A 17,509-nucleotide genomic window follows, 5' to 3' on the forward strand; every position below is an offset into this window, starting at 1 on the left:
CTTGCTGGCTGTGGTGTCCAAAGCACTAACATTGCTGATGTTCACATGGACTGATGAGAAACCTGCTGGACTTATCTTCTCCAAAAAGAAGCACAATGATAGCTAGTCTATAAATTTGTGATATGTGATGTGTGTTGAACTTCCTGCCTATTACACCATCCATAAAGATCCGCTTTTACATCAATTAAAACTGCAAAAACACTTCAAATCAACTTTGGCCCTGTTCCAATTTTTTACAGTGTGATTTCAAATCAAGCTGTTGGGACAGTGCAGATTCAATACTGTTTCCAACCTGCCTTAAGGGCCCAACCATGATGCTTAAGGTCATATTGTGTACCTTACCTTAAATAAGTTTTAAAGGTACACTACGTCCAGTTTCTCAGGAGTCAAACCAATTTTTAAAAACTATAATTGCAATAGAACATTTTTGAATGATGTATACTGAAGATGTGCCTTCAAGGGAGTGGTCTCCAACCCTGGTCCTGGAGATCTACCTTCCTGCAGAGTTTAGGCTACGTTCGCATTACAAGCCTCATTGCTCAAATCTGACTTTTTGCTCAAATCCGATCTCTATGATATGATGGTTCACACTCGTTTAGGTAAGTGATTCCAATCTGTCATTAATGTGAACGAACCGGCGTCCTGAAATGACCCTCATGAGCTCATCCTACTCAGTAACGACACGTGAATGAATCACGTTCATCATCAGCACAAACTAACGAGCAGAACGAGCTTCGCTGAGAAGATAATTAACTCTGATCAGCTCTCAGCTTCATTATTAGAGCGAGACGAAGGAGAAAAAGGTGAGATGAGCTGCTTTTCCACAGTTTACAGGCTTTAACTGCTGTTCGGCGCTGCTGCCATGGTAACGCTGAATGATGGCGCAGTGGAAAAAAAGCACATGAATTCCGATCTGAGCGTCACATTAAGGTCGCATGGCCACGAATCGGATACGTATCCGATCTAGGACCACATATGAAAGTGGGTCAGGTCGGATTTGAAATGTTCAGATTTTTGTGTCCACACAGCTCTGAAAACATCAGATCTGAGTCACATTAGGGCAAAAAATGGATTTGTGCCACTTCAGCCTGGTAATGTAAACATAGCCTTAGTTCCAATCTGTATCCAATAAGCTGCACCACCCACTTAAGTCCAATACTGTCTGGTCTAGCCTATCAGGGACTTAGGAAGAGGTTGATTAACTGGAGCAGGTGTCGCAAATAGATCTCCAGGACTAGGGATGGAGACCACTATCTTGAGGTTACCACTCCAGTGACAATTTAATACACTGTAAAAAATTTACATTGTAAACTATAAATTACAGGCTACTACTTGCATTACTTTCACATTACCTTACCATATTAACAGTAAATAACAGTAACTTCCTGTAACTTCAGTCACCTGCACCACAAGATTACAGTGATGTAGCGGTTTTCTCCTGTATTTTTACATAACAACTGTAAAAGTAACAACTCAGCAGCCAGTAATTTACTGTAAATTTATATATGAAAGATAATGACTTGAATTTTTTTATTTTAATTCAAGTAAAAGACTAAACATATTTATTCACCATCTCAAGTATGCTCTTTTGCATATAATTTGATGTTGATTTCAGTTGATTTCACAATAAAATGATGAATACATGAGTGATTTATTGTGAAAAGAAATATTGTGAAATACTAGAAATAATTAATAATATACCTTTTACTATGAGAGTGCAGTTAAACAGGTCTATCTCTGTGAAATTTTGTAATGTACGGGTTTAGTAACAGTAGTCAAGGACGGTGGTGCTTGACAGATTAGCACTGTCTATTAATCACTGCTTATACAATGAACAGACATGCAGCCAAAGTGTGTGATGTAACTGGAATGGGATCATGTTCACATACTTAGCTGGTACTGTAGTCTGTAGCCTGTGAGGATGCCGTTGGCTTCGAGTGGTGGTGCCCACACCAGAGTGATAGAGTCACCCTGAGGGTTTGTGGCTCTCAGTATAGGAGGTCTCTCAGGAACTGCACACAATTAGCACACATTTAATCCCTGGCCCAGGTTCAGTAATCTGACTAACAGAGTGAAGCATGGTGGAACCGCAGAACCAGAGAATTTAATACAACTTACAGCTTTTAAAATTTAACCCTGTGAAGCCAATTTAGCTTTTATAAGTCAAGAGCTTTTAGTTTTGTTTTGCTTTACTATTCATGTGTAATGATGTAACGACACTGTGAGTTATGCAATGCTTAAAATTACAATTGATTTACATTCTGTATTAACTTTACACTTCTCTTTCCATTTCATTTTGACAAATAAGATTTTTTTTCTGAGTAGTCCTTTGTAGATGATTAATAAACTCTTAACAGAGTATCAGTAACACATCAGCAACATATCAGTGAAGTAGCAGTAGAGAAGCAGCTGAATACACTGAAGTAAATATCCTGTAGATGTTCTGTTGATACATTACTTACATTAAGTAGATGTGTTGTTATGTTATTTCAATTATGCAAAACCCAACCTTACCCAAAACCTAATCCTAACCCTGGCCCTAATCCTAACCCTAACCTTAGCCTCTTCCCAAAACCTAATCCTAACCCTCACCCTGGCCCTAATCCTAACCCTAACCTTAACCTCAACCTAAACCTAAACCCTAATCCTAACCCTAATCCTAATGTTAGGCCTTATATGTTATTAGAAATTGCCGAAATATATGTGTTGCCTAGAAGCAACATTGCGCAACGAGTGAGTTTAGCCAGTAGCAAAGGAAGTGCCACTTATTCACTCGCTTAAGAGAGTTTTTCATTTATAAATATAATATGAAAATTAAGATTTAACTCGTCATGTTTTTGTGTATTTATGCAAGCAAAATTATGTAGTATTAATGCGTATGAAACATTAGTATCTAGAAGCCCATTCTAGTCTGTTTTGTGATGTGGTAGATAGTATGCAGTATGTTTTACTGTCATAATTGTCATATATATATATGTATATTAATGAAAGCCAATTCTGATTATTTGAAAATGACTTATTTTTAGCATGGTTTTACTGATACATGTGGTTTCAAATGATTGTATTGCAAGAAATCCAATAATTACTTCATAATGTTTCCTCATAGTAAGGCAACGTCTTTAAAAATAACTTGATATAAATTTTTAGCATTTATAATATTTAAAGATGAACTTGTATGATTGTGTGGTTACTCAGTTTTTTTCCAAATGTTTGGATATAGAACATCTTTTATGACATCGCACAATGTTGCCTCTTGGCAACATACCCTAAAAGGCATGCAACACGCTTTTTTATTGTTTTTAATTTAATTATCATGTCCAATGTAAGAAACTGAAAATATTGCTCTCATAATATGTGCAATAGAGGTTTAAGGGGTTAAATCTCCCCCCCTTCTATTTGTAAACACAAATATGGTATTGCTTCAAAGATAAGAAACCATGGTTTCAACACAATTTCTCTGCGTATTTAAAAGAGCTACGAGTGAGAAAAATAACAGTGAATTACTCTGAACTACGCTTCTGAGACTGAGGTTAGCTGGCCTTACTTTCAGTACCAGAGCACTTATACTACCACATAAAAATGAAAGAGCTTAAATAAAACTCAGCAACGCTTTCTGAAAGCCCTGTTTGGAATGTAAGTGATGTGTAACCGCTGCACTTGCCTCCCTGCGGTGTTGTGAAGGTGAGTAGGCTGCTGCTGGGGCCGTTGCCCCTCCTGTTGAAGACGTTGACAGTGAGGCGGTATTCGGAGAAAGGCTTCAGTCCAGGAACCATGGTGTGACTCCTGTTCCCCGTGAGAGTGAGAAACTGCTTCTCAGCAGGAACTTCCTTAGAGGTCAACAGGCTACGAGTTCTCCACCAATGCACCTGAATAAGAGACACAGAGAAGTGGAAAAAAAGAGAGTGAGAGGGAGGCAAATGGGGGAGAGAGAGAGAGAAGAAAAAGATTGAGAGATAAGAAGGAAAGGAGTCAAACAAGAAGAGTGAGGTTAGAGAACAAGAGAAAAAAGTGAGAATAAAATCTCCATGTAAAGGACGGCTGCTGAAGTAGAAAGATAGAAATGGAAAAATATGGAGATATAGAGATATGGAGTTTCTGTGGACAATACATTTGTATATATATATATATATGGGTGACACCTTATTTTGAGTCGTGCTTCTAGATTAAATAAACATTCAACGGACTCTCAATAACATTAAAAAACCATATAAGGAGCCAGGGAGAGAGTTAGAATTAGGTTTTGGGCTGAGGTTAAGGTTAGTGTTAGGATTAGGCTATACTGGCTAAATTCACTTGTTGCACAGTGTTGCTTCTAGGCAACATACATATTTCAGCAATTTCTCATAACATATAATGTCTAACATTATGAGAACTTTTAAAATTATGATACTGAATGTGAATCATATTGTTGGATGGATAACAGACAATGAAAAATTGCTTTTCTGAGCAAAATTGACTGATGCAGAAACATATCATCCACAAGGTGCACCATGCCAAAAATATGTCCACCAGGACAAAGTCTGACCAAGGTCATTTTGATTTATTAAAACCTTTCCTATCATTATCAACCATTTCAGTGTCATTAAACATGTAGCACATCATAGTAAAGTGAGGAAAGGGGGTTTGTTACTCTGAAGTCTTGTTTTGTAGAAGAACGGTGACACTTTATTTGAGTGTCCTTTTAGATGAAACAAATACTGAACAGATTCTCAGACAAAAACATATGAGGGTTAGGATTAGGATTAGGTTTTTGGTTGAGGTTGAGGTTAGGGTTAGGGTCAGAATTAGGATTAGGTTTTGGATAAGGCTGGGTTTTGCTTAATTGAAGTAACAAATTAACAAAACAACTACTTAATGTAAGTAATGTATCAACAGAACATCTACAGGATATTTACTTCAGTGCATTCAGATGCTTCTCTACTGCTACTTCACTGAAATGTTGATGTTTTACTGATAATCTGTTAAGAGTTTATTAATCATCTACAAAGGACCACTCAGAATAAAGTCTTATATATAAAACAGAATAATAAAATATATATATAATAATTATATATCGTAATTATACATAAGTATTTTTCATAAATAATATATTTTGACCTAGAGGCCCAGGGTTAGAGCAACAAAGGGACAGAAAGAAGAACGGCAAGAGATGAAAGGAAGATAAGTGTAAAGAGATGAAAAAAGGAGGAGGAGGTCCATTAATAGCTACAAACCGCCGGGTTGTGGCTAAATGACTTTCCCCTCCTGACCTAGCTAAAGAACCGCAGGGCCGTAACCCAGACAGTGTCGAGTGGTGGGAAGGACACGAGAGACCTGCGGGTCAGACACTCACGCTGTATCCGCCAAGATGGCCCCTCAGCTGGGCCTGGGGGACGGGGGACCAGCTGACCCTGAGCAGCGTGGAGTTCAACACCTCCACAGACACGTCCTCAGGAGCTGCCAGCGGCACTGGAGAGGACAGTCAGAACACACGGGTCTGAGTTAAACACACAACAAACGCTGGGCTGGAGCCAACACACTACAGGATAACACACAGGTGCATCCATAGATTTAACACTGAGGGGGATATGGGTCAGCGTCGAACACAACTCAGCTGTTTACTCGCCACAAACACAGACACACTAACATGTAAACTGACAAGAGAGGAAGGTCGGTGTGAGGGGCGAAAAGTGGGTTTGTGCTACAGCAATAACCAGACAGTATTAACAGTACACATACATGTAGCCTACATGACACATGCTGTAGGGTTTACTGGGCAGAGGTGGTGCGCACTCTAGAACAAACGGTCAAAAAAATAGTCTTTATATAAGAACACAACACGCTCTAAAGCTCAGAGAACACCAGTCCAACATTCTCCAACAAACACCAACATTCAGTAATGATAATTAACACCTCATTGTGCTGGTATTTAAAAAAGGGATCAGGATAATTACCCAAGCTTTTATTGTAGCTTTTTTTGCATTAAAATGTTTTAAAATGCCATAATTACATACAGATATGGCCTGGATCTCATTTAAAATAGCAGAATACACCGATCAGGCATGACATTATGACCTTGAGCTCACTGTCCATTTTATCAGCTCATTTTATCACTATTTGGGTGGTGGATCATTCTCAGCACTGCAGTAACACTGACATGGTGGTGGTGTGTTAGTGTGTGTTGTGCTGGTCTGAGTGGATCAGACACAGCAGTGCTGCTGGAGTCAGGCACTTATTTAGGCACTCCTACCTTGTCAGTCCACCTTGTAGATGTAAAGTCAGAGACGATAGTTTGTGTTGGTCATCCTCTAGTCCTTCATCAGTGGTCACAGGACACTGATGACTGGATATTTTTGGTTGGTGGACTTGGTTGGTGGATTCTCAGTCCAGCAGTGACACTGAGGTGTTTAAAAACTCCAGCAGCACTGCTGTGTCTGATCCACTCAAACCAGTGCAACACACACTAACACACCACCACCACGTCAGTGTTACTGCAGTGCTGAGAATGATCCACCACCCAAATAGTACCTGCTCTGTGAGGGTCCATGGGGGTCCTGACCACTGAAGAACAGGGTAAAAGGGGGCTAACAAAGTATCAGAGAAACAGATGGACTACAGTCTGTAACTGTAGAACTACAAAGTGCACCTATATAGTAAGTGGAGCTGATAAAATGGACAATGAGGTGGTCATAATGTTATGCCTGATCTGTGTATGTGTGTAATATTTATAATAAAATAACCATAAAAAATAAACAACTGTCTACAGAAAGATATTCACTATAGTATCATTATCATACAGGATCTACAGGAGCAGCTGGGACTGGAGCTGATGACCCTTGTTATAGGCTGGTTCTTCAAGGGTTATCTAGTAAAGGGAATTTTTTAAGAGAGCACTCCCAAGAGCTGCAAGGCTGCTTCATCTAGTGATGCACGACTCAGGCATTTCTTGATTCATCCTAAGATCTTGTCTGCTGGAGTTGATTGAGTCGACTCCTTGACTTCACTTTGTTTTAACCAAGACAGCACCAGAGCTGCTGACAAAGGTTTATAACAGAGACTAAACCATTCTGAACCAAAGTTTATCCATTTTTTGAGTACAGATAATAGTGATTATGATAAAAATTGATAAGTCGTAGCGAGTAACATCAGGCAGCTTGACAAATGATCAGAGCTGACTAATGTTTCAACACATCTTACCATCAGCCTATTTCACACAGTGAGGGGAGAAGGGAAAGTCAGAGTGATGTGCTGAGTAAATCATTACTGGAGCCATAATTCTTTTTGAAAGGGAACCATTTTCAAATTCCTTTTCAATTCTTTGAACAGAAACCAAGTTTTCATTCCTGAGCAGCTGGATGTCATCTTGCTCCTCTTTTCAAAAGAAAATGTGTGGGGTGCAGTGTGACATACTCCTTACAGCGGCTGGGGAGCCGTGTTGGCATCATTCACAGCCTGGTAATTAAACATCACTCTACTCAAACTCAGACTCTGTTTCTGCTTTACAAACGCCTCCGTCAAAATGTCCCTCACATCACTCACAAGGAAGAAAACAGAGTTCACAGAGTCGACCCCAAGCATTTTAACTCTCTGAGTCATTGTCCGAGAGTCGACTCCGACTCCCAGATGTGTTGAAGTTAAAGAAACGATTGTTTTGGAGTCGAGTCCACATCACCAGCTCCAACATAAACAACATAAAAATAGAGCATGGTGCATACTACTACAGGGAGATTCACTCAAAAGAGGCCCCGAATAATCTGTTGTAACTTCTGTTAGGATGAAGCAATCAGAACCAAAAAATACGCTACATACCTTGATGTACACCGATCAGGCATAACATTATGACCACCTCCTTGTTTCTACGCTCATTGTCCATTTTATCAGCTCCACTTACTATATAGGTGCACTTTGTAGTTCTACAGTTACAGACTGTAGTCCATCTGTTTCTCTGATACTTTGTTAGCCCCCTTTTACCCTGTTCTTCAGTGGTCAGGACCCCCATGGACCCTCACAGAGCAGGTACTATTTGGGTGGTGGATTATTCTCAGCACTGCAGTAACACTGACGTGGTGGTGGTGTGTTAGTGTGTGTTGCGCTGGTCTGAGTGGATCATATGTTCATACGTATGAATGGCTAGTACATGTGAAATAACCTGTATAGTTGTGTGTATGTATATTTGTATTGGTAGAAAAGTGGCATTCCAACCTTCAGCCAAACTCCCAATGTTTTGTGTGTGGGGAGGTGGTGTTATCAACTACGCTGTCCATCTACATCAGGCATGTCAAACCGGGGACATTCCGGGCCAAAGTGCTGTGGATATTAATGTTTACGCTCATCTAACGCCCTGAATTCAGTTCACGAAGGCCTTACTAATGAGGTGATGAGCTGAATGAGGTGTTTAATGAGGCAGTGAGCTGAAGTCTGCTGTGTTTTGGCCCACAAGGACTGGAGCTTGACACGTGTGATCTGCATGTTAGAGTGTGAGAGCTAAAAACAAGGTGCTAAATTTTCAGTCGTAATTATTGTTTGTAATTCCAATCGTTAAGAAAGACTATTAATATGTTGTCTGCCTATATATTATGCACCCCTTTCTGTTGGCTGTTCAAGAATAAGAACAATAAACTAAACAAATCCGTGTGAATGGAGGGGAACACTCTAGACCAGGGGTCTTTGAGTAAAATTCAATAAGGTCCAGTTAGAGAAAATTTCCTCAAGCAAAGGTCCAGAACATCATAATGTCTAACATGCATTATGATTCAGTGCCATATACTGTTTACTGAAGTAGCCTAGTAGGTATATCAACATCTTATACAGTCAACAACTGAATGACAAATCAAATAAAGTACAGTTCAGTCATATTTCAATAACATTTATTGTCAGTTTTCTCTTTTTAGAGCAAACAATGTGAAATAACTTCCCTCTGACTCACTTTCTTCTCCAACTGCTGTTTCTCGCCTCGTCCCTCCCCTGTGTGTGCATCGCTCACTCAAGGCTCAGTGCTCATCATAATGCACAGATCTGATTGGCTGAGTAGCGTCACGTGTGATATTCACAATGCATGTGATTGGTCTGTGAGTCTCCCGGGCCACTGAAGTGGGACCGTAAAGCTAGAAAAGTTATGCCGATTAAAACAGGACCACCCTGTCCAAATTAAATAATTCTCCTTAGTTTATTTGTTATAGGTTCAGGTCCACATAGGACAGTGCCTGGGTCCGGACTCAGACCACAGTCTGCTTATTAGTGACCTCTGCTCTAGAGCTCATGTGTCAGGATCCAGTCCTCGCAGGCCAAAACAATGCAGGCTTCAGCACACAGCGTCATTAAACGCACCTGATTCAGCTCATCAGCTGATTAGCAAGGCCTTCATAAACAGAATTCAGAGTGTTAGAAGAGAGCAAATGCTAATCTGTGCAGCACCCCAGTTTGACATGATTTGATACATCATTAAAATGTCAGGGTTTGTTGGAGAACATTGGGTCCATGTGCTCTGAGCTGAACAGATCCATAGAAATAACCAAACCTGTTGCATTATCCTCAAGACAATGCCAAAAGGCAACTGAAGACATGGACAAACATAATTACACACAAAGGAAAAATCACATCATTGACCAGGAGGCAAATGATAAGATATAATTTATGTGAGTTAAACAATAAAAGATGAATGACAGCAGTGCCTCGTCAGACTAAGCATCTCTCTTCTCACCACAAATGTTTGTGTATTCTGCCAAAATGTCTACACCAGCTGTCATCGCTGCTTCTACATTTTGAACGAGCGCCAACGTGCACAGTTTTTGTTAGACATTGGAGGCACCAGCATTGCTGTTACACTGGAAAGAGCAATGCATTCAGTTTTATTTCAAATACATTAAATAAGATTTATTACATCAACATGATTTTGACTTACTTCTGTCAATGGTTGTGTTGAATATACTATACTGTGCAAATGATGTACACATAGGTTTCCTAAAGCACATAGATTTAGGTAAAGGTGAAGAGTATAAAGAGGTGTTTCACTCACAATCTTCCCCTGAATATCCGGTCACCACTCTGGGATCTGGAGCCCAGCCCTGGTGGTTGCGGGCCTGGATCTTGATCTCATAAGGAACAAATGTTGGGGTGTCTTTCACAACAAACGAGTGTCTCTTCAAGATGTGCTCAGTCCAGGTATCCTCAACGCCCAGCTGCCTGTAGCTCAGCTTATACTCTAGACCAGGCCCATTGTGTTCTATGGGCAACAAAGGCTAAGACACAAAGACAGTGTTTACAACCAGAGTTAGTGCCAAAATATATTTCCCCCTCCTGATACAGCTTTTAAATGATCATTTCATTGACTGAAGGAAAAAAGTTGTCCAACACGAACTGGCTGTGTGTGAAAAAGTAAATGCCCCCTTAGTTACTCAATCAACCCATTAAATCAAATTTAAGTGGACCTATTATGTTCATTTTGAATATTCATAATTTTATTGTTGGGGTCTGATAAGCCCAGTGGGCTCTGATTGGTCAGACTGCCAACTCTGTTCTGATTAGTCAACTGTCAGAGCGGCATCCTGAACCACGTCTACACCGCTGTGGGTTTCTTAGAATAGAGGCTGTTCTACTGCATGAGTTTGAGCCAGAGTTCAGAGTTAGATCAGATACGTATCCGATTCGTGGCCATGCAACCTTAACGTGAAGCTCAGATCGGAATTTTTTCCACTGCGCGTGCGCCATCATTCAGTGTTGCCATGGCAGCAGCGCCGAACAGAAGTTAAAGCCTGTAAACGGTGGAAAAGCAGCTCATCTCACCTTTTTCTCCTTCGTCTCGCTCTAATAATGAAGCTGAGAGCTGATCAGAGTTAATTATCTTCTCAGCGAAGCTCGTTCTGCTCGTTAGTTTGTGCTGATGATGAACGTGATTCATTCACGTGACGTTACTGAGTAGGATGAGCTCATGAGGGTCATTTCAGGACGCCGGTTCATCACATTAATGACAGATTTGAGTCACTTACCTAAACGAGTGTGAACCGTCCTGTCAGAGAGATCGGATTTGAGCAATGGGGCTTATAATGTGAACGTAGCTTAGATATCACTTACATATATCCTTCCCAGCAATATAAGGTAGGATAGTAGGTCTCAAAAAGCAGGCCAAGAGCGCATTCAACCCAAAACAGCATCATATCCAAAGGCAGGACGAGGATCCTGTGGGCTCTGCTTATTCCACCGAGGACTGTTTCCTTCCGACATGCATTCTCACAGATTGAGTTGAAACGTGTTCAACTTCCACAAAAAAGGCTGTTCACAAGGCAACCAGTCAAAAAAGAAGACAGGTGAAATTGAGCCAGAGAGTGAGCGCAGGGCTGTACAGTACGACGGTTTTGCTCGTGTTTGCAACTTAAAACGTATTCAGCTCAAAGATAAACATTAATTCACTGTTAAATTCATCATCCTCTGCGTTGTTGTCACTGAGGTTTGCTAATAAAACACCTTGGGGAATATACCACGAGTTCCTCACGCCACTTTAGCTTGGTGAGCATTTAACCTGAATGTGTAACTACGATGCTGCGTCTCTTTGCTTGCAGGCTGTAGTGTTCAAGGCACTCGGCAATGTTGCTAATGTTCACATGAGCTGATGAGGAAGAATTAAAGCTGCTGGGCTTTTCCTCCTCGTCTTTCTCAGACAAAGCACAATAAGTATCAGTAATAAGTCTATCCGTTTAGTGTGATGTGTGATGCGTGATGTGGTGTTGAACACTGGCTCCTTCTCTGCTATTTTTAAAAACTATTTTTTTTAACTTTGCATTTATATCAACATTTACAAAACAAGTCAGGGATGTAAAAATGAACAGGGAACATCAACTGTCACTAACTATCGAATACAAAGACAGCTACAAACAAGTCACCGGGGAAAAAAGGAACAATTGACTGACAGAGGCTTTCAACATTCATATTTTCATTAATTGGGGCATATTTCTAAATACTTTACAAAATTATTCATAAAGAAGGCATAAGAGGGGGTAACGCTCTTACACATACAAATATATATATAGTATTTCCCCATAATGATAACTAGATTAACCATTGCAGAAACATTCTGCAATATGCATGAAATTGCATGAAATTCTGGAGTAACCCTTTTTTTAAAAGCTAACCAATCATGAATTTTATTTGAAATCTACAAGAGAAGAATAAATGTTCTGGAGATTCTGCTTCAGCAGCACAAAACGTACAAAGATCCAGACCAAAATTAAACCTCCTCTGCAGAAAGACACACTTTGCAAAACTGTCACAGGCAGATTTCTCACAGTTTAATGCTGTTTTTTTTTTGTTGAAATACGTTCTGCTGTCTGAAAGCAGACTAACACTCCAATAAATTAAATTATTCTCTAAAACTGCGTTTTGTGTTTCTTTATGTTCTCCTTTTCTTATAGAACATTTTGTGTGAAGATCTGAATTGATTTAGTGTGACAAACATGCAACAATAGAAGAAATCAGGAAGGGGGCAATTACCTTTTCACAGCACAGTCCATCTAATAATTGCTAATTTGATTGATTTTGTGTGAACATGTAAGAATGTACAGGGTCAGCGTCCATGGCTTCTCAACCTCCTCTGAAAGAATTTCTGATAAATTGTATCTAATTAGTAGCAGTCTCTGTGAAGTTGGTTGGGAAATCAGGTTGGGAATTTGGCCTGGAAAGCTTTCCTTTATTTTGACAGGTACCTGTGACAGGCCCAGTCTTAAATAACAGCTAATTACAGGGAGGAAATACAGAGAGAAACACAGCTTCCCTCGTGTTCCCTGAAGAACTATTTTGTCAGCATGTGTTAATTATTTAGATAATACAATGAAATGTATTAAAAGTGAAGCTTCTTTGCTTTTTGAAGGATAAACATACAGGAGACGCCTCATGAAACACTCATAAACATCGGCTATTTCATCAGGTACACCTGCCATAAAGGTGCACATTGTAGGTTTAAAATTACTCTCATTTTTCATTGCACAGTTTATCAGGCCCCCTTGACCCCATCCATCCATGGAAAGGGACCACCATAGGACCTCACTAACCAGATATTATTTGATTAGTAGACCATTCTCAACACAACAGTGATACTAACAGGGTAGAGGCATGGTAGCATGTGTTGCTCTGATATGAGTGCACCAGTCATAGCAGTGCTGCTGAGGTTTTCTAACACTGTACAAGTACTGTCCACTTCATTAGAGGCTACAGTACTGTGTAAAAGTCAGAAATCACCCTTTCTTTTATGTAATTTCCAGTAAAAATTACCATTAGTACAAGTTATTAGTTTTTCAGTGTCAGAAAAACACAGGAAACATTTAAGTAACAGAAAATTACACTGGGGAACACTGAAGCCTCCAGCACTACGTATAACATCAAATCTATCTGTATTTAATTTGCTCACTCTATTTTTGAGCTTCCTGTAACCACTTTAACTCTTCTACTCTTACAATCTTCAAACAAAAGAATTATATCTGTGTCCTCCCAACAAAAGATTCCCAAAGGAGTAACTGATTAGTTTCTCTTTCAAAGAGACATTAACATTCACACAAGCAACTACCCAAACACACCTTAGCCGCCTTGCATATTTCGCTCTTATGTGCATCGAAAATGGCTAAAGGAGAGATTTCTGATGAGATGAGATATAAAATAATCTTGCAAAAGAAAGGAAAATGTCAACAGTTTCCAAAACTGGAAAAAAATGAATAAAAGATACAGAGCAAATGGAACTCCTAACAACCGTGAAAGTCCTGGTAGACCACAAATACTGTCATCATCAAATAAACAGCACTACCCTTGTGTGGTTTTGGGGTCTGTGGGACCATTTTCAATGTTTAGCAAAAGAAAAAATGAAGCAATTTATTATTATTTCAACCTCATTTTCTGTGAAGAACATATAAAACAACCCATTTTTAGTGTCTTCACTCTGTTCACCCCCACACATTTATATTACACATGTGGTGTTGGGTGAACCTGCGGGGAGTAAAAGTGTGGAGGTGCTGTGTCCTTCACTCTGTTCTCCTCCTACATGGCCTGCTGTTAGTGTGTGTGTGTGAGGGTGGACAACATGGACAGGCTGCTGACTGGCTACAGCTGCTAAAGGAGAACCCTACGCTGGACACTTGTGATATTTTTTTAACACCTAGTATTTTTACATAAATTGTTATGGCTGTATTGATTTAAAAACACAATAATGTGGTGGGTCCAGCAGACCACTGAGTAACACACACATCAACACCACACAAGGGTTAAAGCTTTCATCTTTGAGAGAGAGGAGAAAATCAAGCTCCACTCTTGATTCAGATCTGAAAAATCCACGGGTGTTTCTGTCCATTGTTCCACTGTGAGACGACGACTACTCAACACTATTAGTCTGAAAGGACGTGTAGCTGCCAGGAAGACATTACTGAGAAAAAAGGAACAGATAAAAAAAGAAAATTTGCACGAATACATCAAAATGGGACATCTAAGATGTGGAGTAAGGTTTTATGGACTGGTGAGTTTTCACTTGTACTTGAGATCACTAAGATTGTCAGAGGCAGAAAATGCTACCAACTCCTAAGACTGAACTTTGAAGGTGTGGAAAAGTGTCCCTGCAGATTTCTTAAACAAAACTCAAAGCAAGTCTCCTGAAAAGAATGGAAACTATAATGAATGCAAAGGGTGGACACAGTAAACACCGAAAAACAGGACCACTGTTGTCTGGATGTTTTTGGATGGCCGACTATTCTAAGCACATGAGTGACATTAAGGTGTAGCGGTAGCAACAGTGCTGCGCCTGAGTCACTCATACCACCCACTACCATGCTGGTATCACTATTGTCCATCTCCTAATAATATCTGGTCAGTGATGGTCTTATGGTGGTCCAGTTTCATTGATGGATGGGGTAGAAGGGGATGGATGGGATTTGAAGGCCGATTGCGTCATAGCAGCATGACTAGACTGTCTCATTTCGAAGCCTCCTTCATATGCAGCCGAGAAATTTGTTCTTCTTTTCCATGGCAACGAAGGATCCAACTGGTGGATCCTTTGCCAGCCAACATATCCCGAGGTTCACTGCATGCCGGCGAAGATTCAATAACATGGCGGCGTCAGGAGAGGAGTGAATGGAGCAAAACACTTTGAAATGTAGGTATTGGGTTTGAACTGAGTCGAATAAGCGAACGATACAATTGTTAAAAAAGCCAATTTGAAATGTTTCGTTTTGTTTTAGTGAGCAAAGAGCCGACAGAGAGAAGCATCTCCAGCTCTCATAAATGAAAAAATAAAAAACAGTTTCTGTCTTTAAAGGACTTTAAAAGAAATGTACAGGAGCGGTGCTGTACGGTGAGGGCGGAAACAGCGGTGCTATGACGCAAACAGGAAATCCACTGTAGAGCAGCCTGTCTCATTTCGATTCAGCCTTCGCAGGTCTACACAGCCTTCGAAGGACGCAGTCTATGAAGGTGTGTCCTTTGGGACAGTGATAGTCAGTTTGTGTAAACATGCACCTATACTTACACCTCAGCATGCACTAAAGAGAAAGTTTGTTTACCTCCCAAGAGATGTCCATCTGATGAGGCAAATGACCCTCAATCTTAATATTTTCCGGATTCCTATCAGGGGCTGTTTAAGAAAGAAATATGAATTATTACCATCTGTCCAGTCTGTCTTGAGTGTGCAGTCTTCAGTCAGGGACACAGCATCATCAATATATCACTTATATATCGTTGCTGTCCAATGAAAAACATGTACCATTTTTTGCGATTTTTACTTTTCTGCGTCATTTGAGCTCAGCAGCTGTCCTTTACGTTGTGTGAAAATTTCATGATGATTGGACCAATAGAAATGCTCCAAAATTGATTGGACCAATAGAAATGCTCCAAAATCGCTTAGAACAAAAACTTTTTCCATTGACTTACATTGAAAGTAAAGAACGTTTTTGCCCTCTCCTGTAAAGTTACTATTTTGGAGATACTTGTTTTTCGTTGGACAGCGATGATATATAAAATATGTATAGAAGACAAAATCAAATATCTTGGGAATTCCTGAAGCACTAAAATGCTTCCACTGAAAAAATTCCACTGATATTTCAAAATTTCTGCATAAAAACAAAATTCAAAGTAGACCAGCCAAAGGTCTACTCTACTGTGAAAAATTAGTGTTAAAGATTGTGACATCTGAACTCACATCTGAAAAAAAACACAAATGTTTGATCAAAGTAACAGTAATGTCTCTCATTAAATTACTGGCTACTGAGTTGCATTACTTTTACAGTTGTTATATAAAAATACAGAAGATTACTGTATTTTAATCTTGTACTGCAGGCGACTGTGGAGTCACAGTATATTTTGCCAATTTACTGTTATTTACTGTAAATATTATAGCAAATCACTGTGATAAATTAATGCATTTAGTAGCCTGTCATTCACTGTAATTTTACAATGTTTAACAGTTTGGACACATGGCATAAGTATCCAGAGAGAAAAGTAGTCTTCCTACCAGCAGGAGGCGTTTTATATCTCTCAGATGGTTTGCTGGGACGGCCTGTGCCAATGGCGTTGACAGCGGTGACTCTGAACTGGTAGTTAATGTGGCCATATAACGACAGCGGGGCAGAGTTCTGGTTGCCAGATACACGCAAAAGTGGCTTCCACTTCCCAGGCTCCCAGTGGTTCTCCTCATACTCAATGCTGTATTCTGCTCATGAATACGAGATGCTGAAGTCATTCAGAATGCAGCACACACACTCTATATATACTGTACGCCAGTCCCAGTGGGATCAGGCTCAAGTGCTCCTGAGCAGTGAATTAGCATCTAAATATGAAGAACTTTAACTAGAAAGAGTGAACTAGGAGGAGGATCATCTTTGTAGACTTTGAGCCTTGGATAAAGTGTAAGGAAGAACCTGCACATCACCTGTTACAGGGCTGTTATAGTCCTTGGTGGGCACCCAGTTAAGCCTCACACTACGATCTCTCAAATCAGATAATGACAACCGCACTGGAGGATCAGGAACATCTAAAGAACATTAAACATCACAGGTGTGATTAATCGTTATCCTGACATTAAACAACAGCTTAGTTCATTTTTATTTTGGCTGTCCAGAAAATAGGATTGTGAAAATAATACACTTTTTAAATAAAAAAATAGGACTTTTATTTTGAAAAAAAAAAGTATTTCAGTAAGATGACATAGTAGTCCATATTGATATCATGGTCAAACATGTATAGTTTATAAATTGGTGATTTAAACATTCATGAACATGTTATGAAGTGTTCATGTAAGATGTTATGAATGTGTTATGTAGACACCCTTCTATGCAGGTAAAGTGTTACCTAATATTTTTCATTATGAAAGTGTTGTAAGAAGCTTATTGCCCTATTATTTCTAGACATTTCTACTTACATAAACTGATCTTAAGTGAAATAACATTACTGCACATATTTTATAGTAATCTGCCAGTGCATTAAGATAATTTCCCTGGATAAAATAACTTGGGTAACACTTTATTATCCTACCTACATAGGGACTTCATAACAGTGGCATAAACAATGA

The 17,509-nt window shown here is 39.6% G+C and overlaps 1 protein-coding gene across 5 annotated transcripts in view; it reads right to left on the bottom strand.

The window, feature by feature from the left end:
* The window catches only part of chl1a (cell adhesion molecule L1-like a), a 131,701-nt gene that overhangs the window by 30,908 nt on the left and 83,284 nt on the right, over window positions 1-17,509 (bottom strand). For all 5 annotated transcript variants that reach the window (XM_036591289.1, XM_036591288.1, XM_036591287.1 and 2 more), the window contains exons 16-22: window positions 16,871-16,972; window positions 16,454-16,651; window positions 15,507-15,577; window positions 9,995-10,217; window positions 5,333-5,448; window positions 3,662-3,866; window positions 1,890-2,012 (exon numbers count right to left, since the gene is read on the bottom strand). In XM_036591289.1, the coding sequence (XP_036447182.1) occupies window positions 1,890-2,012; window positions 3,662-3,866; window positions 5,333-5,448; window positions 9,995-10,217; window positions 15,507-15,577; window positions 16,454-16,651; window positions 16,871-16,972 (1,038 nt within the window). The remainder of the gene's footprint in view (window positions 1-1,889; window positions 2,013-3,661; window positions 3,867-5,332; window positions 5,449-9,994; window positions 10,218-15,506; window positions 15,578-16,453; window positions 16,652-16,870; window positions 16,973-17,509) is intronic.

Source organism: Colossoma macropomum, unplaced genomic scaffold (assembly GCF_904425465.1).
Source record: "Colossoma macropomum unplaced genomic scaffold, Colossoma_macropomum, whole genome shotgun sequence".
In the NCBI taxonomy this organism is placed as follows: Eukaryota; Metazoa; Chordata; class Actinopteri; order Characiformes; family Serrasalmidae; genus Colossoma; species Colossoma macropomum.